This window comes from Doryrhamphus excisus, linkage group LG21, assembly GCF_037039965.1.
Source record: "Doryrhamphus excisus strain RoL-2023G ecotype Guam linkage group LG21, RoL_Dexc_Guam_v1.1, whole genome shotgun sequence".
NCBI lineage: Eukaryota > Metazoa > Chordata > Actinopteri > Syngnathiformes > Syngnathidae > Doryrhamphus > Doryrhamphus excisus.
The window spans coordinates 7,009,423-7,034,218 of NC_136377.1; the positions used below are offsets into that span (position 1 = coordinate 7,009,423).

At 40.8% G+C, this 24,796-nt stretch overlaps 1 protein-coding gene across 3 annotated transcripts in view; it reads right to left on the reverse strand.

Annotated features, from left to right (window-relative positions):
• The window catches only part of dscama (Down syndrome cell adhesion molecule a), a 90,658-nt gene that overhangs the window by 19,043 nt on the left and 46,819 nt on the right, over window positions 1-24,796 (reverse strand). For 2 of the 3 annotated variants that reach the window (XM_058087998.2, XM_058087997.2), the window contains exons 4-11: window positions 12,682-12,828; window positions 12,274-12,552; window positions 10,912-11,187; window positions 10,486-10,782; window positions 8,070-8,345; window positions 5,609-5,887; window positions 5,143-5,262; window positions 3,921-4,100 (exon numbers count right to left, since the gene is read on the reverse strand). In XM_058087998.2, the coding sequence (XP_057943981.2) occupies window positions 3,921-4,100; window positions 5,143-5,262; window positions 5,609-5,887; window positions 8,070-8,345; window positions 10,486-10,782; window positions 10,912-11,187; window positions 12,274-12,552; window positions 12,682-12,828 (1,854 nt within the window). Of the gene's footprint in view, window positions 1-3,920; window positions 4,101-5,142; window positions 5,263-5,608; window positions 5,888-8,069; window positions 8,346-10,485; window positions 10,783-10,911; window positions 11,188-12,273; window positions 12,553-12,681; window positions 12,829-24,796 lie in introns of those variants that run through there. The other variant, XM_078787632.1, reaches the window with a different exon arrangement.

The following is a 24,796-nucleotide window of genomic DNA, read 5'->3' on the forward strand; positions in this document are numbered from 1 at the left end:
CGGTCTGTATACTCTAAAACCAAAACAGCCCCTCGATTATGATGTCGCCACTGCCATGCTTTGCGGTTGTTTAGGTTTGAAAGTCTCACCTCAAGTCCGGCAAACAGATTTCTTAATAATTAGTGTAATTAGTTAATTTATGTGCATCCTTTAGTCAAATGGAGTAAAACTGTCTCCACTGTGGACAGCAGTCTCTTTCTGGCATTTTCACTCAGTTTATTGGATTTTCCCATTGCTCCATGCGGATGATTTTGTGTTGCACAAGAGCTGCATGAACTACATGTTGCAGTCAATCATAATCATGGTAAAGCCTGGTTGGTTTTAAGACATATTTGTATGTATATGTGTGCATTAGGCCGCACGGCGGTCGAGTGGTTAGCGCGCAGACCTCACAGCTAGGTTCAATTCCACCCTCGGCCATCTCTTTGTGGAGTTTGCATGTTCTCCCCGTGCATGCGTGGGTTTTCTCCAGGTACTGCGTTTTTCCTCCCACATTCCAAAAACATGCTAGGTTAATAGCGACTCCAAATTATCCATAGGTATGAATGTGAGTGTGAATGTTTGTTTGAAAATGAATGAATGAGTTACTGTTTTGTGGTTGAATACGGCCACAAAATATATTAATATTAATAGTCCAAAAATTATGATACCATATCATGATATAGTAAAGGAAATATTGCACTATCATCGTTCACTCTGTGAAGTTGTGGAATTGCCATTTGTGACACGTGTTTTCTTGCAGGCCATTCATACTGTCTGTCAAACATTTGCAGCATTTCTTGAAATGAATTCTTTATTTTTAGACTATTAGCCACTGGTTAATTGGCGACTGAAAATTGTCCATAGGTATGAATGTGAGTGTGAATGGTTGTTTGTCTATATGTGCCCTGTACAGTCCAGGCTGTACCCCACCTCTTGCCCGAATACAGCTGGGATAGGCTCCAGCACCCCCCGCGACCCTCGTGAGGAAAAGCGGTAGAAAATGAATGAATGTGTGCATTAGAGAAAACCCAAAGCATGGACAACCTGGTCTTCTTCTACCAGGTTTGCTTTTTCTACTTTATGCTGTTCCTACTGACCAATCTTTGACCTCTGTTGTACACAAAATGGACTCAAAATGGATTTCAATAATAATGTTATCAGCTATGTTTGGAGCACACTGAAATCGGACGGCATTGGACACTAGTGTTGGCCACAGGGCACGGTGGGCTCCATGGGGCGAGAGAGAAGACGAGCAGAGATGAGTGTAGCTCCCCGCCCTGCAGGCACTCTGTAAGTGGGAGCTGGGGATGAGCTGGCCAGGATATGGGGGGGTCGGTGGTGGTGGTGGTGGTGGGGGGGGGGGGAGGAGTATGTGCAGAGCTGACTAGTTCACTGGCCGTCTGCAATGTACTGAAATAATTTCCTTAGCTGCACAATTTGGCTTGGACATGGAGCATGAGAGGAAATGTATGCCTGGAGAAGGGGGCGGGCCTCGCGCGCAGGAGCTGGAAGGCGGCTTGCACGGACGAGGACCCGGACGAGTAAAGACGATGAAAGAGATACAGATCATACCAAAAGGGCGCTGCTTCTGTTTTTCTGAAGGGTGCTGTTCAATGACCACACGGCCATTTAGCGCTTCTCTTCATAGACACCTCATTATGTCCTCTGCCCTCATTGCTGTATCTAGTGACATTATGATGCCTAATTACCTTGATTGCTCTTAATTGGCACTGATAAACACTCACTTGCTGTCTGATAGCATCCAATGCGGATTGGTAATGAATTGACTGGAGGTAAGGATGCTTGACGAGGAAGCACATAAAAATCATTTGTAATGGATTATTAGTTGCATAAGAAGCTGTTTGATACTTAAGAGGGAAAATAAAAACAGCAGGAATGAGCGTGTGAATCCCAGTGCGGTAAATGTATGCAGCCTATGCTGTTGTTAGTGTCCATGCCAGAATGATGCATAGTGTATTATGATGCCATATTATAGCCGAGGAACAAATACTCAAGCGCCAAGCTAGGACATCGCTATAGCAGCAATTCATTTAGGTAAAGATGAGTGGCTGTGCCATTATTCTTTTATAATAGTTCCTTTCACAAACACATGTGCGCAAATACTTGCTCACCTGTGTCACATGACCTTTACCGAATAATACACCCCCTGTGCATCTCATTAAAACCCCATTATAGATTCTGTAGTGTTTGTTTTCTCATGAAGCCACACTTTGGGCAGCCAATAATACAAAGCGAAGATCATACTATCCGTCACGTGAGTACTTTAGCATGCGTCAGCCTGCGTGCTTCTCTAATTGGCCTCCTAAGCCTCTTAAGTAGCTGCTCAAACGGTGCCGGCTGTCCTGGATAAACAACATAAGCGCAGTACAGTGTGTACAGAATATACTATAACGGTGACGAATATTACAACCGCAAACAAACAGTTGAGTGTTGCGTGTTTTTAGCAACAAAAGAAGGCGGTTAACAAGCTGTGTTTCTTTCCACACACACACACATGCACATACACACATAAGGTAGGGGATGAGGTGTGGCTCTCCGGGGGCCCGAGAAGACTCTGATTACTACAGGGAGCAATGGGGGTGCAGATCAGGATAACACAAGTATCACAACAACAACCTGCCTCCTCAAGAGCACAGATTGCTCCAGAGGGACTGCTGACACGTACACATCTAGTATATACTGTACAGTACTACAGTACTATGCAAAAGTCATCACAAATGATGTTGTAACTAAGAAAAAAAACTACTATGTATTAATATATTTGACTGTAAATAGCAGTGAATCAATGTGTGATGTTTCAGACAGGAACGGTCCAAAAGATGGTTGACTGTTGTTCAGCTGGCAGACAGAGCGTGAAGCTCAGCGGGGGAGTACTCTGCTGTCACTTGATAAGAGCCAAGGGGGCATAAGCCTCGTCTCGCAGTGGTTGATCAAAACCAGAGCCAAAACCCCAACGCCCCGGTAGCAACGATCACACACACACACACACACACAGCAGCGGAAATTAACAACCTTTGCTCTGAGGCACAAAGCGGACATTGAACATCATGAGAGAAAGTACCGTGCTAGTGGGCTGACAGTTACTAGTTAGCATGATTGAAAGACGACAGAATGGAAATATCACCTCGTACTTCGGTATGAGGTACATTATTTAAAAACAAACAAACAAAAAAAAAACTTAAACTGTATTATGGAAAGCAGGAAGTGAACAAATGTAACAGTTACTGATTGTAAAAGTACCAGATGGAGGGGTAGGATTTAATAAGCTTTGCTTCTTCCTACTCCTTTTGGACATGTGGAACTGTGAACTGATTATGTGATGCATTCAATTAACATTAATTACCATTAACATTACCATAAAAATCAGGTTCCAAGCAGTAATTTCATTATACAACTAACCATTGTATAATTTGTACAATTATTAATTTTAATTTAATTAAAAAAAATACCAAATAAAATACTAATAATTGTATATTATTATAACATTTTCTGAATTATAAGATAATTTTTAAGAAGTTAAAAAGGGTATTTTATTGGATTTTTTTTTTCCAGGCTTTTTGCAGGGCCATATAATAAGATATTGCGTGCCGAATCTGGCCCCCGGATCTTAAGTTTGACACCTGTAGTACAGGACATGGTATAAGACCTATACCACCCCAATTTGGGTGAAATACAGAAAAAGCACAACAAAAAATGTAACAGTTACTGATTGTAAAAGTACCAGATGGAGGGGTAGGATTTAATAAGCTTTGCTTCTTCCTACTCCTTTTGGACATGTGGAACTGTGAACTGATTATGTGATGCACTCAATTGTAATGTGATCAAATGAAATTAAACCATTATCATAACAATATTTAGCCAAAAAAAAGAACTATAGGTCAGATTCACAGAGAGAAAAGGTGACACACATGACTTACTTTTAACATTAAGATACATGGACTTGCTGACATCCGCCCCGACGTCGTTGCTGACTCGACAAAGATAGAAGCCACTGTCTTCTTCCAGCACGTGTTTGATGAGTAGAGAGCCGTTGACCAGGACCTCGATCCGAAAACCGGAGTTGAGGGCAATTGGTTTGAACTGAGGGACCCCGGCACCTAGTATGTAGGAAGAAAGTACATCAACTTGTTAGTGGTGTTTTGTTTTTGTACATTTTGTGGCATTTACTGTATTTTCGGAAATATCAAAAAGTCGCACTGGAGTATAAGTCGTATTTTTTGCGGGTAATTTATTTTACAAACTACTTGACCAAAACAGACATTACGTCCTCTTGGAAGGCAAGTTCTAACAATAATAAAAGAGAACAGGCTGAATAGGTGTAAGATATGCTAACACAATGGTTATTCAGCTACACAAAAAATAAACATAAACAGAGAAGGTGTCCAGTGTTTATGTAACATAAACACTTTTTTCATTTATAAGTCGCTCTGGAGTATAAGTCGCAGGAACAGCCAACCTAGGAAAAAAAATGCAACTTATAGTCCGGAAAATACGATATTTGGACGATAACGATTATTTTTTCAGTCGATTACTTTATTTTCTGGACTATATGTCGCTCCGGTGTATAAGTCGCACAAGCCAAAAATGCATAATTAGGTAGAAAAAAACTATAAGTCGCATTTTTTGCGGGTAATTTATTCTATAAACTACTTGACCAAAACAGACATTACGTCCTCTTGGAAGGCAAGTTCTAACAATAAAAGAATAGAGAACAGGCTGAATAGGTGTAAGATATGCTAACACAATGGTTATTCAGCTGCACATGAACAGAGAAGGTGTCCAGTGTTTATGTAACATAAACACTTTTTTCATTTATAAGTCACTCTGGAGTATAAGTGGCAGGAACCAGCCAACCAACAAATGAAACAAGCCAACCTATGAAAAAAAGTGCGACTTATGGTCCGAAAAATACGGTAATTCTTGTATGTAATCTTGTATGTATTATTAGTGACTGAGGTGTTCATTTTAAGTATGGCAAATCTCATGAATAGACCAACAACCCGCAGTACTATTTCATACAAGTACAGAAATAAGAATGACCTTCCTCGCCGATGTTTTTCATCTCAGATCTGATGCGGTGCTGCTCTGTGTATGTAATGATATGTTTGTACATTCATGACATCCAGGCTGTGTTTCTACCTTTGGAGTACTCCCATTGGATGGTAGGAACAGGATATCCCTCAGCCGAGCAGTTCAGAATCACAGCTTTACCGTAGATGCCATCCTGGTCCTTTGGTTGCACCACAAATTTGGGAGGAACTGCAAGTCAAACATCCACATTCTGCTACTTCTTCCAAAATCGACAGCCAAAACGTCATTCTTTTTATAAAAATACCGTTCTTGATAATGTTTGATTACCTTACATAAAATTACAATGCTAACCTTTCTGGTACAGAACATTCTGTTTGGCTACTCAAAACGGACTCAACCGATCAAGTCCGTACCGTGATTATGGCATACTGCTACATTCCTATTGGTTAGTTTAGCAGAGGGGTGTCCAATTGTTGTTGTTTTGCAATATCCCACAGACCAATTAAAAATAAAATCAAAAAATTAGCACGGGATTGTTTTCTACACAATAAATTTTTTTGTTTTGTCACCTTACCTCGAACAATGAGCTGACTCTGATGCTCCACAGCCGCAGCTTGGTTGCGTGCAATGCATGTGTAGTTGCCGTTGTGCATGAGCGTAAGATTGGAGATGCGCAAAGAGCTGGTAAAGTCGATGTTGTCAATAGTGACGCCGAGACTGGCTGGTATTGGCCGACCGTCCTTCTGCCAGGTGATGAAGACGGGTTGGTCGCCAGACATAACCACACACGGGATGAAGACTCTTTGACCGATGGAAAAGCGAGGGAACTCAAATGGGTGGATGGTGGGAGGGACTGTGAAAAAAAAAACGAGAGTTGCCATTATGTGATGCTTGGCTACAATACAAGGATCACATGCATGATAATTAAGCAAGTCATTAGTCACAATGATTCTATTAACCTTTAAAAAGTCAGACCCCCAGTTCAGGGGCCAGTGTGGTTTATACATGCAATCAAAACGTTGATTTATTTTGGATCTGTCTTTTTCTAGCAAGCCACTTAAGAGATTATAACACTTTTTTATACAGTATCAATCATTCTATAACCTCTTAATCAGCTGCATCTAACATTTCCTCTCGCTCTCGTAGACTCTCCGGGGACACTGTAGTCTTTGTGGGAACCAGATGAAAATTAATGATTTGAAATAACATTGAAATAAGCGACACTTCAACGCTTATTTAATTCACAACAAAATAGGCATAATGGGCTCCTGGGGATTCCCTCTCTGCAGCAGTGGAATGCTAAACAGCCAAGAGGCAAATTAGGCCGTGCGGCGTTGTCTATGCCGTGTGATTCTACGCTCGTTAGCACGTCAACAGCCGCCAGAGAGCGTGAGAGAGGGAGGAAAAGGAGGGTGGAGGGGGGTTGCCCATCCAACATTTTGATGCCGTGTGAGGTTATCACTACCGCAAAATATTCTGATGAGAGCAGATAAAGCGGCTGGGATGATGGAGATGGTGCTTTGCTATCAGTGAAAGGCCTTTTTATACAAGGTTGTTTTTGCTAACACAAAAATGTAGATAACATTTAACCCAGAAGAACCCGGTTCAGTTAACACTGTCCTAAAATGGACCCTATAGACTTGCAGGGGTGTCACTGTGGGCCACATCACAGTTATGGCTGCCCTTAATATATACATGTATTTTGCACATACAGATCGGGGCCTTTCAGTTATGAGTGATGACCCCTGCAACATCTCCACATAACCATCTGCCGTTTGACGCCCTGCACAACCTGAAGCTCCACTGTTCCATTGAATGAAAAGCAACATCTCAGCTGGGATCTCCTCGTCATGATAGTTACGTTGGAAGCCATCAGGACCGTCAGAGGTACCTTTTGTCTCATCGGAGAATAAAATTTTCTTCCACCTCTCAATGTCCCGTGTTTGGTGCTACTGTGTGCATTCCAAACCGGCAATTTTGTGAGATTGAATGACATGTCTGATGGTTATTGGACGGCACTTGGCACTAGTAACCCTTATTCCTGTCTCTTGGCGGACATCCAATCGGGTCCTGTCTTGCTCAGTGCAGGTGACATTTTTTTGCATCCATCACTTGACCTTTTTGTTCCATGACCCTTATATGCTAGGACAACATTAAAAAGCCATAGCATTTCAGTATGTGGAATCAAACTATGGAATGGATTGAGTAAGGACCTCAAACAATGCACAACGATGAGCCAATTCAAGAAACAATACAAGCAGTTGATGTTTGCTAAATACAAGGATGAAGAGTCTTGAACCAGTCATGATGTGCTATATATATATATATATATATATATATAACTATATTGACACTTACTATGGTACCCATTATGTCATAAATAAATAAATAAATAAATAATATTAAAAAAATTAAATTATTTTTAATAAAAAATAATAATAAAATAATAATAAATATTAATTAAAAACTTAAATTATATTATTATTATTATAGATTATATATTATTATTATATTATATTAAAAGGCAGGAAGTGAACAAATATAACAGTTACTGATTGTAAAAGTACCAGATGGAGGGGTAGGATTTAATAAGCTTTGCTTCTTCCTACTCCTTTTGGACATGTGGAACTGTGAAGTGATTATGTGATGCATTCAATTGTACCATCAGGTCTCACTGCATCCATAATCGGCAGCAATGGCGTGCTTCGAGAGGCTGTTGATATGAAGCTCAACAATCCCATCGCGTTCAAAGCAAAGGCTTTTTTTTTTGCCTTTGCCATCAAGAGATCATTACAGTGTGAATACCTGACCCAAAATGACACTGAATCTACATTTTTGCCAAGATTTTGTCTTTTAAAGACTTTTGATCAGCTGACTTTTTGTCTCACTCCCATTTCTTCTTCGAACCTCCTTAAGATCCAACAGAGCCACAACCACATTGGTCATTTCAGACTGATCAGATTGTGATGGATTCACCGGACACGATGCCGATGTGACTAATGTGTTATGCACGTGTGAGTGAGTGGATTCCATACCTTTCACAGTGACATAGACGCTCTGGTGCGTGGAGAGCTGGGGCTGCACGAGCACATTGCACGTGTATTCCCCTTCATCCACGTCCTTCTGCACATCAAAAAGCTTCAGGGTGCCATTGTTCTCAAAGGCCCGTTGTCGGTGGTTGTACGGCAGCAAATTGGAGTCCTTGTACCACTTGATGGAGTAGTAAGGGTAGCCGATGACGCGACAGTGGATGTACATGTCCCGCCCAGCGATAGCAGTGAGGTTTTTCATTGGTCTGATGCTGGCAGGCCCTTGAAGGACACATTGGAGAGACAACCCTCTTAAAAGGACTTTGAGGCAGGGGGTTTGCTGGATTGTGTGTTTTTAATGCACCACAAAGTTGACATGCCTTGATTCATTCTGACAATTCTCATTTATTCGGTGGAATAGAAACATTATATACTGTGTATATCATGATTATTCATCAGGTTAATAATTTTATTTTAACACTTATTCTAGCAGCAACATTATTTGTGTTGTTGCTAGAATAAGCAACAAGCCAAGCCAGAAGAAGACGTTTAATTCGACGCCCCATGTTGTCATAAGCGGCTGTCGGCATAACCGATCGGTCATAAACTCACCTTTTTTACTAATAATAAGAATACGGTAGACCAAGGTTCCCTGTGTTATTCTTTCTGTTTAACTATTACCGGTGTAATGCTTGCAGATCGGGTACATCCTGCATGTAGCTACTCCCTTTAGCACGATTAAGGAAGCAATGACGTGAGAAACAGCTATTATACAGTACTTTCCCCCATAATGGCACTTTTAGAGAAATATCTTCATCGCTTGACCGCATGTCACTTCTGGATCGCTCTATTTAGCCTTAATCATGCATGAATGAACACAATCAAGTTAAACCAATGGCTGCACAGATCTGGCCGGTCTGCGGTACGCAATCACTAACGGCTGTGCACCAGGCACAGGGAGTGAAGCGATATTACTGCTACGTGACAACGGCAAAGCCAGCGAGGCGTGTCGCTGTGGGGAGCAGATAGCTTCAGCGTCATCCACGAGAGGAACAGTAAATCACCCGAACGGTGTCCCGATATAAACCTATCAGCAGGAGCTAGGGAGGGAGCACGGCATTCAAAAGACAATGCTGTCAGCGGTGACTGATGACAGAAGGAGCGGCGAATTGAAGCTGTGTCTCCTCTAGACCTCCAGACCTGGCCCCCGATGGGTCGGCGCAATGTTCATTCATTCATTCATTTTCTACCGCTTATCCTCATGAGGGTTGCAGGGGTGCTGGAGCCTATCCCAGCTGTCTTGGGGCGAGAGGCCCAATAAATTGGCTGGCGACCAGTCCAGGCTGTACCCCGCCTCTCGCCCGAAGACAGCTGGGATAGGCTCCAGCACCCTCCACGAGCTTCGTGAGGATAAGCGGAAGTAAAGTAAAGTAAAGTAAAGTAAAGGGTTAAAGTTAAAGTTAAAGTTAAAGTTAAAGTTAAAGTTAAAGGTAAAGGGGTAAAGGTAAAGGTAAAGGTAAAGGTAAAGGTAAAGGTAAAGGTAAAGGTAAAGGTAAAGGTAAAGGTAAAGGTAAAGGTAAAGGTAAAGGTAAAGGTAAAGGTAAAGGTAAAGGTAAAGGTAAAGGTAAAGGTAAAGGTAACGTAAAGTCAAGTCAAGTCAAGTCAGTCTCATTAACTCATTATGTGGATAAAAGACACCAGTCACAGAAACAGCATGGAGCATGGGCAAGACCAAAGAGCTGTCAAAGGATCTCAGGGACAAGATTGTTAAATAAAATAAAATAAAATAAAATAAAATAAAATAAAATAAAATAAAATAAAATAAAATAAAATAAAATAAAATAAAATAAAATAAAATAAAATAAAATAAAATAAAATAAAATAAAATAAAAAGGTATTTTGTTGTGCAAAGGGGGATGAAATAACATATTTCATATTTCATTAATGAATAAACTAAAAAAAGATTAAAAAACTGTCCCGGTCATGATGCGTCGGCCCAAACAAACATAAGGACATTTAGATGAAGAGGCCAATTCTAAATCAAAACAAGACAGCTGTGGTACACCCTGGGCTGGTCGCCAGCCAATCACAGGGCACATATGCACTTCAAACAACCATTCACACTCACATTCATACCTACGTATGGACAATTAGGAGTCGCCAATTAACCTAGCATGTTTTTGGAATGTGGGAGGGAACCGGAGTACCCGGAGAAAACCCACGCATGCACGGGGAGAACATGCAAACTCCACACAGAGATGGCCGAGGGTGGAATTGAACTCGGGTCTACTAGCTGCGCTAACCACTCGACCGCCGTGCAGCCCCCGGCCCAATGTTAATAATCCAAATTTTCCCAGAATAAATCAAGACATGTTGATGTGTATATGTGATGGTAGGTTGGAAGAGTTGATCTGACAAGCACCTCTTACGTTTATTCGCGCCTGGTAGGAAATGGCCCCTGCTGAGTTGTTGCAGATGCAGCGATAAACCCCTCCATCCGGGACCTGGGTCTGGCTGATGTTGAGGTGGCTGACCACATGGCCTTCAGAGTTGGTGTAGTAGGATATTCGATGGCGACTATCCCGGATTACTGGCTCGTCATCAAGGGTCCAGGTCACCCGGGGCTCCGGGGTGCCCTTCACCGTGCATGACAGTGATACAAACTCATTGATGTTGTAGACCTTTTCGCTAAATGATGCCAGAATCTTTGGTGTACCATCTGAGCAGCATAAGCGGAGAGAAAAAGGCATGTTAGGATCAAAGATCTTTGAAAATTCTAACACAAGCTACAGTTTATGCACCGGAATATTATAAATAATAATTTATGCTAGATGAGGAGGATTCTGACCTTCTAATATGACCTGGACAAAGTCCTGAGCCGACATCTTCCCATGTCTGGCGAAGCACTGATACGCTCCTCCATCACTCTTGGCCATCCCAGCCATAACAAGGTTTTCCCGGTTTTGGCCTGTCATCCGGACACTGTTACTTGGGTAGATGAGCTCGCCGTTACGATACCAAGACAACTGGTACTCTTCCGAGCCAGTTACGCCGCAGGAGAGCGAAACCTGGCTGCCAACGCTGCCCTTCACCTTACGAGGGCTCACCACGACTTTCAGCATCTCTGGAAGTTAGAGAGGTTACTGGTCAAATGTGGAAATCGATGGAAACACTTGAAAGTCATAACAGTTAAAAAAGTAAAGTATTGTACAAAGTCTTACAGACAGAGAAAGAGAGAGTACTATAAGATATATGCAAAAGGGGGGACTAATTCCATGCATTATTCTATTTTTAGCTTATTGGGGTACAATAGTCCAAATACTGTCCATTTAGTGTATGGATGTATACTGTATACTGTACGTCATGTGTTGTATTTCTTGTACCAAATTACAGCAATTCTACAAAATTATCACTTTACGGAAGGTGTGTCCAAAGTGCGGCCCTGTAGCCATATGTGGCCCGCAGTTTGTTTTTCCGTTTGTGTATGCCTGCAAGGCAAGAAGCTTTAAAACTATGTTGTTTTTGGTTATTATCGATGGAAAAAGGACTCGGTTTGTTATTGGCCGAATAATAGCATTATACTCATTATTATTATTACAATTCATTATTATTATTATATACAAGGGTGAGGAGTCTTGAACCAGTCATGATGTGCTATATATATATCACTATATTGACACTTACTATGGTACCCATGATGTCATTGTATGGTCATATCACCTCGTACTTTGGTACGTGACAAAAATAAAATAAAATAAAAAACATAAACAAATAAAATAAAAATAAAATAAAAAACTTAAACTATAATAGGAAAGCAGGAAGTGAACAAATGTAACAGCTACTGATTTGTAACAGCGAATATCCTAACAATTACTTTTAAAAAATAAAAACATTTTAAAATGACAAAAAATAAAAAAAAAATCGAAATTAATTAAATAAATAAAAAAATTTTAAAAATAAAATAAATAAAAATAAATAAATATTATATTAGGAAAACAGGAAGTGAACAAATGTAGCAGTTACTGATTGTAAAAGTACCAGATGGAGGGGTAGGATTTAATAAGCTTTGCTTCTTCCTACTCCTTTTGGACATGTGGAACTGTGAACTGATAATGTGATGCATTCAATTGTAATCTGATGCATGTTCAAATGAAATAAAACCATTACCATTCAAAGAAGCCCTCCCAATGAAAAGTGGCTTGACACTGACCTTTCACCTGCAGCCTGCCGACCACCTCAGCACTGCCGTAGCTGTTCCACACCTCACACACGTACGTGCCCGTGTCGCTGGGTTGGGATCTCTCGATGAGCAGCCCTGTCACACTCTGTCTGTAACGCGTGTCGGGCTCCAGGGGTCGGTTGTCCTTCAGCCAGCGGTATTTGGGTGCTGGGTGGCCTGAGGCCTTGCATGGCAATTCCACTCGGTGAGAAGCCATTACCTCCCGACGTTCAAAGCTGTCCAGGATGTGTGGTGCTGAGTTTGTTGGATCTACGGTGAGCAATAATATAGCATCGCTATATTACACAGCAATATAATGTTCACTTGTGAAGTGTAAAACTAAATGTATTAACATTAGTTTGAACCATTTTAATAAATAAATACAAAATTTAACTCTACCTGAGACAATGAGGCGGGCACTATTGCTTTGTCGCGTCTCTCCTGTGTACCGATGGCGTGTCATACATCTATAGTTGTACAGTCCATCCTCCATTTGGACATCTAGGATATAAAGGGCTCCCGTGGATGTGATAAGAAACCGCGACACTGTAAAGACACACAGAGAGTAAATGTTAGCATTTATAACATAACCAATCATCAGCAAAAGGAAGAGCACAACCGAAACACCCCATGGCGTGCACATTTACGTGTGACTATGACCAAATTTGCATAACAAAAACATCAAATAATGGCCAATAAAATTTCATAGTACAGGGAAATTGTAGCTTGCACCTTTCCTGACAGAGGAAATCTGTTTAGCATGTAAGAGCATTTAGATCAACAATAATATCAGCCTCAATGGCTGAAAAACGGGAAACTAAACTAAACTAAACTAAACTAAACTAAACTAAACTAAACTAAACTAAACTAAACTAAACTAAACTAAACTAAACTAAACTAAACTAAACTAAACAAAAGGTTAATTGGTGACTCCAAATTGTCCATAGGTATGAATGTGAGTGTGAATGGTTGTTTGTCTATATGTGCCCTGTGATTGGCTGGCGACCAGTCCAGGGTGTACCCCGCCTCTCGCGTGAAGACAGCTGGGATAGGCTCCAGCGACCCAAGTGAGGATACTAAGTGGTAGTAAAATGAATGAATGAATTAGTGAATGAATCATTTGAGTGTTAAGTTGCTGTGTGATGAATTTAGTGCTGTTAGTAATGTGTTCTTTGAAAGATGACACAGTGTGTCAGACTGTTGACCTCTTGAGATTTTCAATGGGTGTACCCTGCCTCTCGCCCAAAGACAGCTGGGATAGGCTCCAGCACCGCCTGTGACCCTTGTGAGGAAAAAGCAGTAGAAAATGAATGAATGAAAATAAAATAAAATAAAATAAAATAAAATAAAATAAAATAAAATAAAATAAAATAAAATAAAATAAAATAAAATAAAATAAAATAAAATAAAATAAAATAAAATAAAATAAAATAAAATAAAATAAAATAAAATAAAATAAAATAACAAACATAAGGACATTGAGGTGAAGAGGCCAACCCTATGCAGGGGCCGTCGTCATGTCGCGTCACTGCTACCCCTAAATGAAAAACTATACAAAATCCCAAATCAAAACAAGACAGCTGGTCACACCAGGACAAACAAGAAACTAAAACAGGAAAACCGGAAGGTTGACGGGTATGTTTCATGAACACATGCTATCCTAGAAAGCATGTATTTATTGTTATGCAGCAGAATCAGCGAAACGAGCGCATCCAAAGTCCGGTACGGATGTCTCTCGGCAAATATTAGCAATCCAAGTGCGCTGCATGGCTCTGCGCGATTGTAGTCACCCAACATTTACTGCAGCCCATTTAGCTCTGAGGCGCTGTGACAAGGCTGTGTGTTGTGTGCAAGTGTAACACAGCTCGTTATGATGTAGCTCATTGCTCTCTCTCTCTTGCTCTCTCTCTCAGGAAAGCGTCTCTCTCACTTCTCACATTCCCTGCTCCTGACTGAAGCACGGGGACCAGAGATCACAGAACGCTTTGATAAGGCAAAGCTTGGCCGGCCACTCGTGCTAATATCATGGCGATGTTATGCTAATTTAAATGAACACGTGGGAGCACTGAGGTAGTGAGTGTTTATGAGGAGTAATAAGCGCTGTAGCCTGTGGTTGCCAGTACATTTTATGTGTCACAGATGATAGAGCGGTCTGTCTGGATGAAGATCAAATGGGGCCACCGCACTATGGGGGATTCTGGCAATATTAGAAAGGATGTCATAATGCAGACTACGGGACCTACGTTCCATCTTGACATTACAGTTTATCATATACCACAAAGTACTATTAATTCTAATTCCGCTAACGAGCAAAATGGCAGTCTTGAAGGTGACAGAGTAATAAATAGACGGCGAGGACGCCACTGTCAGCGAGTGTTGACCTAATTAGAAAACTCAAACCGGGGTTGTGATATCCCGAGGGGCCTTCTTTTCAGTTTGTGGTTGGCACGTTCTAATGTGTGACTAACCACATGTACCAATGTAAGGTGGGAAATATCATAAAATTAGAACGTGATGTTTGGCAAAAAAAAGAAGCTATCGAAGGAATGCCGCTTTCCTGTCGTCTTTTTATCATCCTGTTGGTTGGTTGGTTGCCTGGGCCACACTTTGGACACCCACGGGTATACCCCCTAGTCTTTTTTCTGTCCTCCTCCTTCTCTTCTAGGGTAATAATTCAACACATTTAAAAAAAAAAATGAATAAAAAATAAAAAAAACATAAAAAAATACAATAAAAATAAAATAAAAAACTTAAAACTATATTAGGAAAGCAGGAAGTGAACAAATTACTGAATTGTAACAGCAAATATCCTAACAGTTACTTAAAAAAAATTAAAATTAATTAAATAAATTAAAAAATAATAATAATAATAAATAAAAGTTATAAATCTAACAGTTACAGTATCAGATGGAGGGGTAGAATTTAATAAGCTTTGCTTCTTCCTACTCCTTTTGGACATGTGGAACTGTGAACTGATTATGTGATGCATTTAATTGTAATCTGATGCATAGGATAATAATCTTCTAGGGTAATAATTCAACACATCAATTAAGAAATAGTGAAATTGATTGCAATTTTTATTCCTAGTAGAATTTGTGTCCTTCTTTCCTGAACATCCTGATTGCCTGCACGCAATCAATGCTGCAGCACGTGTCCTTGTGAGCTGAGGGCGTTTTCTTTTATGCTCTGTGCTACTGCAGTCCCGGCACCCCCACCCCCTCACCCAACCCCACCCCACCCCACCCCCAATCACACTGACTTGTGTGTCCATTTGTTTGTCTTCTGTGTGTGTGTGTGCTTTGTGCATACAAGTGAGTGTAAATGCGTTTATGTAGCAGAGAATGCATGGAGGAATGGTCAATAATAACGACTCCAGGCGTTTCGCTACGTTTTCCACTGCCCCTCTCTCTGCTCCACCTGCTGCATACTAACACTTGTCTGCAGTGTGTGTGTGTGTGTGTGTGACAGAGAGTGTATTTATGTCCCCACCTGGCAGCATGTGGGTGAAGTGAGTATTTGAGTCACTGCTAATTGTGTAAGTTTACCCCCTTAAAAGCATATTAAGGAGATAAGAGACCGAACATTTAAAAAAATCCAGAAAAATAACAAAATAAAGGGTATAAATGTATTAATATTTGATAGAGCGAGAAAAGTATTTGATCCCCGCGCACCAGCAAGCATTCTGACCCCCACAGACCGTTAATGTGTACATGAAACACACAAATTAGTCTCAACTCATTATGTGGATAAAATACACCAGTCACAGAAACAGTATGGAGCATGGGCAAGACCAAAGAGCTGTCAAAGGACCTCAGGGACAAGAATGTAAAATGAAATGAAATGAAATAAAATGAATTAAAATAAAAATAAGTCTCAACTCATTATGTGGGTAAAAGACACCAGTCACAGAAACAGTATGGAGCATGGGCAAGACCAAAGAGCTGTCAAAGGACCTCAGGGACAAGAATATAAAATGAAATGAAATGAATTAAAATAAAAATAAGTCTCAACTCCTTATGTGGGTAAAAGACACCAGTCACAGAAACAGTATGGAGCATGGGCAAGACCAAAGAGCTGTCAAAGGACCTCAGGGACAAGAATATAAAATGAAATGAAATGAATTAAAATAAAATAAGTCTCAACTCATTATGTGGGCAAAAGACACCAGTCACAGAAACAGTATAGAGCATGGGCAAGACCAAAGAGCTGTCAAAGGACCTCAGGGACAAGAATGTAAAATGAAATGAAATGAAATAAAATGAATTAAAATAAAAATAAGTCTCAACTCATTATGTGGGTAAAAGACACCAGTCACAGAAACAGTATGGAGCATGGGCAAGACCAAAGAGCTGTCAAAGGATCTCAGGGACAAGAATGTAAAATGAAATGAAATGAAATTAATTAAAATAAAATAAGTCTCAACTCATTATGTGGGTAAAACACACCAGTCACAGAAACAGTATGGAGCATGGGCAAAACCAAAGAGCTGTCAAAGGACCTCAGGGACAAGATTGTAAAATAAAATAAAATAAAAAGGTATTAGTTGCGCGAAATTTCATTAATGAATAAACTAAAAAAAGATTTGAAAAACTGTCCCGGTCATGATGCGCCGGCCCTAACAAACAGACTCCCACAGACCAAAGAGCTGTCAAAGGAGCTCAGGGACCTGCACACAACCGGAATGGACTACAAGACCATCAGCGAGAAGATTGGTGGGAAAGAGACCACGAAATACACAATTCAACATTTGAATAATGATGGGGAACGATGGGGAAATGTGATGTGGTCACATGAGACCAAACTGGAGGCAGAGGGATGGTGGATGTGAGCCCACCAACACCGTCCCTACTGGTCAACATGGAGGTGGAAACTAAAATCCCTCCTGCAAAACCTTACAAAAATCCTTCTTTCCACCTTATCAGCCCGTTCTCTTTCCTTCTTTTATTCCCATTTGTGGATCGGCAGTGAATATTTACAATGAAGCCACACAGTTTTCCACTGAAAGCAATATTGTAGGACACAATAACAATAACGAAAAAGGCTGAATCAGGCCTGTTTACGCTGGACACCAGTTAACATCAGCGGGTTTGAGATGAGGCTTGAACACAATTGCATGTAACGACAAAAGCTGAGCTTTTTTTTTTTATAACTCCTAATGCAACAATCTGCCCCCCCCTCACCCAAAAAAAATCTAAACGAGGTACCTTGGCTCCCCTGCCTCAAAATGCTTTAATTGAGACATGAGTGGAGTGATGGAGTGATGCAGAGAAAAAGAGAGACAAAATAAAACATCAAGGAGGGGGTGGGGGGGTGGACCCACCAGTGGGATTCAACCACGCTGTCATCTAAAATGACTTACAAATTACCTCACTGGCAGAAGGGGGGGGGGGGATTTGGGGGGGGATTTGGGGGGGGGGGGGGGGGCGGGCGGCGCAACTTTCATATGCAAATTCCCCATCATGGCAAGGGAGAGCAATTATCAAATGAAAATATCTCAGATGTCAACAGGCAACCTCTGTGTTTGTATGCCGCAGTGCTCTTGTGTCGGCCACAATCAAATTAGACACTCAAGTGATGTTTCATCATCCAGGAGCGACACACATTGGAGGCCATGAACGTGTCGATGCTTTAAATACGTATCTATGTATCTATGTATATAGATAGATAAGATAGATAAGATGGATGGATGGGTGGGTAAATGGATGGATGGGTGGGTAAATGGATGGATGGATGGATGGATGGATGGATGGGTGGGTGGGTAGATGGATGGCTGGATGGATGGGTGGGTGAATGGATGGATGAGTGGGTAGATGGATGGATGGATGGATGGATGGGTGGGTGGATAGATGGATAGATGGATAGATGGATAGGGATGGAGGGATGGATGGGTGGGTAGATGGGTGGATGGATGGATGGATGGATGTATGGATGTATGGATGTATGGATGTATGGATGTATGGATGTATGGATGGGTAGATGGATGGATGGATGGATGGATGGGTGGGTGGATGGGTGGGTAGGTGGATGGATGGGTGGGTAGATGGATGGATGGATGGATGGGTGGGTGGATGGGTGGGTAGATGGATGGATGGATGGGAGGGTAGATGGATAGATAGATGGATGGATGGATGGATGGATGGATGGATGGATGGGTGGGTAGATGGATGGATGGATGGATGGATGGATGGATGGGTGGGTGGATGGATGGATGGATGGGAGGGTAGATGGATAGATAGATGGTTGGATGGATGGATGGGTGGGTAGATGGATGGATGGATAGATATAGTTTCAATAGATATAATATATATATAGTATATATATACATATACATATATAACAATAATAATAAATATATAATAACAATAATCTGGATTCTTAAGATTCTTACACAACAGTGGCCAATGACAAACAGATATTTTTCCTCGGGGTATTAAAAAAAAAACAACATACAGACAACAATGTTATTTTTAAACGCTTTACTGCCCTGTCCTTATTTTGTCCCATTCCCCCTTCTGGGTTGCTATTACAGTATGTGGCCTTGGGCCCCCAAATGTCTAAATACGAGATATATTTTTTCCAATTCACTCCTACACAAAGTGATACAATGTTTCTTGTTAGCATACAGACACATAAATGACAAAAACACAGTAAATATCTAATATCAAGACGAGCTAGAATTGAGAAGAAAAACAAGACTGAAATGTAATATGACTATGAGTGCACCCCAATGCCCTCCATGGAAACGTGACGTAATGACCAGGGTCACAGCATGTGTCATCAGTGAGTAATAAGTGTACGATGAGCCCGGGAGGGCCTGTTTAGGCCCGACCAGAATTATTGGCAGAGCGACTCCTCCACTTTGATCAGCCTGCGATAAGCATGTCAATAGCTGGGGGATCCCACCTATTTAGAGCCCCTGTAATAAAAATCATTTGTCACTCTTGTGGGAGGCCAGCTGACAGCTGCTGGGGTTTCCATAGCAACACACACTAGCTAATGTCTTGCAAGCCACAGTCCCGCTACTGTAAGTGGTGGGGTGGTAGAGCATAAGGGTATACAATCCTAACAAAAACAGTCCTCTTCACGATGACAGCATTTCGTTCCAGCCAATCACAGGGCACATATAGACAAACAACCATTCACACTCACATTCATACCTATGGACAATTTGGAGTCGCCAATTAACCTAGCATGTTTTTGGAATGTGGGAGGAAACCGGAGTACCCGGAGAAAACCACAGGGAGAACATGCAAACTCCACACAGAGATGGCCAAGGTTGGGATTGAACTCGGGTCTGTGCACTAACCACTCGACCGCCGTGCAGCCCCATTTCATTCACATTATGTCATTTTTTTGCATTTGACAGTAGATTCTGTTTATAATCAGGCAATTCCGTCCAAAGGGCTGCACAGCGGTTGAGTGGTTAGCACGCAGACCTCACAGCTAGGAGACCAGGGTTCAATTCCACCCTCGGCCATCTCTGTGTGGAGTTTGCATGTTCTCCCCGTGCATGCGTGGGTTTTCTCCGGGTACTCCGGTTTCCTCCCACATTCCAAAAACATGCTAGGTTAATTGGCGACTCCAAAGCTGGGACAGCTGGGATAGGCTCCAGCACCCCTCGTGAGGATAAGCGGTAGAAGATGAATTAATTACTGTTTTGTGGTTGAATATGGCCACAAAATATATTAATATTAATAGTCCAAAAAGTATGATACCATATCATGATATAGTAAAGGAAATATTGCACTATCATCGTTCACTCTGTGAAGTTGTGGAATTGCGGTTTGTGACACGTATTTTCTTGCAGGCCATTCATACTGTCTGTCAAACATTTGCAGCATTTCTTGAAATGAATTCTTTATTTTTAGACTATTAGCCACTGGTTAATTGGCGGCTCCAAATTGTCCATAGGTATGAATGTGAGTGTGAATGGTTGTTTGTCTATATGTGCCCTGTGATTGGCTGGCCACCAGTCCAGGGTGTACCCCGCCTCTCGCTCGATGACAGCTGGGATAGCGGTAGAAAATGAATGAATTAATGAATGAATTCCATCCAAGAATGGAGAAGTTAAGAGAGACTAGTACCCATGAGTCTTGTTTAAGTACAAAAATCTCTAGTTTAGAACAACTTGTTCATGAATCACACATCTCTTACCTTCAACTTTCGCAATTCCTGTCCAATTTCCCAATGGAAGGGATCATGCAGTTCCCAGTGTCACATGCTTCCCTCAATGCTCCTATGCAGCCATGTCTAATAGACGTCCCTAATACACATCCGGGGCCGGCTTGAGATCACGGTTTTGGCGTCAATCCCTCACCACACCTGGACTCAAGACTTCAAGTAGCCAATCTGAGGCCAACTTCCTATCTGCTGACTTGAGTCAGAGCGGAAGGCTGTGCTTTTTTTTTTTTATTGCCATTCCTAATCAGCAGCAGAATCCCTCTGCTCATTAACAAGACACGCGTTAGCCTGAGGCTAACTGCCTCATATGTCAACCACATATAAAGATGTCATCTTCTGCTTGGCTGAGTAAACAACTATTAAAACTGGATGCAAATGGTCGTTCAATGATATTCAAATGAGGAGACAACAGGGAAGATCCAACCCTGAGGCGCCCGAGGCCTCAATGTTGGCCCACATTCCTCTTGTCGTGTTAGATGGGATCGTTTTTGGATACGGTTCTTCCTCAGCATATTACGGTTTTGTCATAAATATTCTGCTATTTATACATCCTTTTCATTAATAGTTTGAGACAAGATAATGTAACTTGATATAGAATATTGTCTTCATCTTGGAAATGCAATAAAAACTATAGAATGAAATCGCTATCAGCAGTGTAGTGCATCAACTGTGACCTACCCCCCACTTTGAGCTCTGGTCGGATTTCGGTGGGTGTGGATCCAAACCAAGCTAGTATGTAATTAATACAAAATAAATTACTACTGCTAAATGGTATTCAATTGAATCCAAACTAAATATCAGCAGTTTTGTCCATTAGAAATGTGTTTCTATATTCTGGATTAAAAGTGCAGCAGAATCTTCAAGACAAAGCTCCATCTCGTTATATGCAATTTAAGAATGAACAGTGTTCGAACACAGTTTTATCTGTGTGGTATTTTGGCAAACACAATGGCAAAATCTCTTTTCACTATCTGGACTGTCTCGGGGGACAGCTGAGTGAGCACTTTTTTTTTTCTTTCACCCAGACAAAGACTTGTCTTCCACAAGTCAAAACTGACATTGTTTCAACAATAGAGTTCTAAATCTGGGGAGGAGTGCTTATCTGAACTGGAAGTTTTAACCTTTAGTAAAAAAAAGGGGGGGGGCAGCTGGGCAAGATGTTTCTAACTGTTTTTTTCATACACTGAAACGACGTTGAGTGGTTAGCATGCAGACCTCACAGCTAGGAGACCCGAGTTCAATCCCACCCTCGGCCACTTTTACCTCTGGATGGGTCAAGGATTAATTAGATTTACATTATTTTTTATGAATTTTTTTTTTTTTGGTTAGCATCCGTTTTGAGTCAGACCTTCCGGATGCTAACCAAGGTTTCACTGAGGCCTATCCTGACTTTGAAGGTAAATAACTATTTTCGTATTTTTATTTAACATAGTTTTTTGCTGGGCTGCACGGCGGTCGAGTGGTTAGCGCGCAGACCTCACCCTTGGCCATCTCTGTGTGGAGTTTGCATGTTCTCCCGGTTTACTCCGGTTTCCTCCCACATTCCAAATGCTAAAACAACTACAGTTCCCATGATGCTTTGGGAAGACAGACCCTTGTATTGGTATCACACGTTTTAATAGACGTCCTATGCCGCATGTTTTGATCTGACAAATATTAAGTACGTTTGATCAAGTGTGGTATTACGATAGCTTGCGGGGGGTGCTGGAGCCTATCACAGCTGTCTTTGGGTGAGAGGCGGGGTCCACCCCGAACTGGTGGCCAGCCAATCACAGGGCACATATAGACAAACAACCATTCACACTCACATTCATACCTATGGACAATTTGGAGTCGCCAATTAACCTAGCATGTTTTTGGAATGTGGGAGGAAACCGGACTCCCCGGAGAAAACCCACGTATGCACGGGGAGAACATGGAATCGAACTCGGGTCTCCCAGCTGTGTGGCCTGCATGCTAACCACTCACCATCGTGCAGGCCGCAAACCAAAAATGTCCTTTTAAAATGTAGACACAAAGAAAGTTAATGAATGAGGTCTTCCAGTCACTGTGGAAAAATGTTGGACTATCCCATAATATGTCTTCCCCATAATGGCCTCCAAAGCTCCTTTTAAAGCAATTTAATAATAATAATGCTTCAACTGGGTGTGAAATAATACAATTTGACAATTTGTAACACTCCAAAAATGTCACTGTTTTTATATGTTTTTGCTTCCATGTAATAATCCATCAAATAAAATTTAAAAAAACATTTTTCCCAGAGTGGAAATGCGTGTGGCACATCTCTACCCAAAAGACATGAAATGGACACAAAAAGCTGTTATTTTTCCAAACAAGGTGGCATATTTCAATGTTGATATCTTTCCTAAATCACACAAGCCTCAAGCCTGACTGGCTTGAGACCGCCGACCGCCGCATCGCAGTCCTGATTATGGAAAACGGACGTGGATACAGTGCTCATTTGTGTTTCATGGTAATTTGCGGTGGCAAGTGGAGCAGGCAGCGCTGCTCTGTGAGTAAAGCAGAGGGGCCAAGAGGAGGATTAGATAATCAAACAGTGTGCCACTTTAAATAATCTCTGGCTCCTCTGGGGGAGGTGAGACTTAAAGCTGGAGCCCTTTCGCTTTAATTGTCTGATTTTCCCATCATTATAGTTGAGGGCCTGAGTAATTCAGGCTTATTAAATATTCAGGAGCCACGCTGAGGAGGATGAGCGAGGGCGCCACGGAAGACCAATGAAAGTTGAAAAAAATACGGCAATATTTGGATTAGGACAAGAATGTAATTGATGCTAATTTCTGATCATTGCGGGCGGTTAGCACTCTCATCTCTAACAAAAGACATATTAAGACATTTTTCCATATTTATTTTGTATATTTATATCTGCCATTGTTTAATATGTTAGGCTTAAATGTATTTCTTGTTCATATATTCTACTTTATATTTTTATTGCGGTTATTCTTGGTATTATTATTGTGTGAATACAATAATATTGTGTGTTATTCTGCATTAAAATTATTTTAAATTGTTTTTTGACACTTGCAAATTTCTCCACCCATTCAAACAATTGCAATACCAGAATGTCATATGTTCCGTAAATCCACATTTTAAAACATTCCCGTTAAACATGAATACACCATTTTCACAAGTTCCAAATGATTGAAACGTAAACAAATTCTCAGTTTTCTTGAAATTCTTACTTTTATCCCATTTCTCAACTGATTCAAAGCATTCCAACATGAAACCATTCAGTTCATTGAAAACATTTAGCCTATTTATTCGCAGCATTCCAAAATGTCCACGTTTTCCCTGAATTCCACATTGTCTGCCCCCCCCAAATTCCCACTGAAATAAATGTCACTGCTTCCATATTTCTCATTCAAAGAATTCCAGCATCCAAACAAATTTACACAAAATTCCCACTTCCCCATTCAGCCTAAGCTCATTCAATGCCATTTCCACTTCAATGGCCTTGTCTTGGTATCATTGTTATTGTTATTTATAGTTATTTACTTCCTGGTGTGTGTATTATATGCTCCATTAATCTATAATAAAGCCTATCAGTCTCTTTTGTTTCGTTGACATTGAGTAATAGTCTTGCTCAACAACACCCGGCATAAGTGTATAAATAAAATCATGTACATATGTACAAAGAAGAGCACGTCATTTGCAATTGAAAAACACAGGAAATTTGCTAGAAAATAAAAAAAGTAAAAAAGTAAAAAAAAAAAACAAAACAGGATAGCAAAAGGAAAGGAAGTTTCTCGGAAAAAACAAGAGGGTTGTCAGATATGGAACAATGACACACAAGGAACTATCCATGGTCCTGAACAACACTCACCACTCAGCAGCCACATCTTTCTGAGAATACTGTACACTTGTTGAACACCACTGCAAATTGTCGCCCATTCAGGACATTTTTTGCAAATCTGACATTCCAGAAATCGGACATTTTGTAAAGACAAATTCCCTTTGATGTTAAAAATGATTGATACGTTCACATTTATCAACTCATTCAAACCATTCCAACATCAAATCATTTAGCACATTCAAAACAACCAAGCTAACAATTATTCCGCATATAAAAATTTCCAGAATTTCCACATTTTGCATCCCAAAAATTCAATTTCAATTTTTTTTCACATTACTCAACCCATTCAAAAAGTTTCGACTTCAAATAGTTGAAGCAAACAATCCACATCCCCAAAATTCCCAGTTTTTCTCTAAGTCTGGATTTTCTGGTTCAAAAATTCCCATTAAAGTTATTTCTCATATTTCTCAACCCATTCATTACATTCCAACATCTAAACATACAAGACAACAGTTAAAAAAA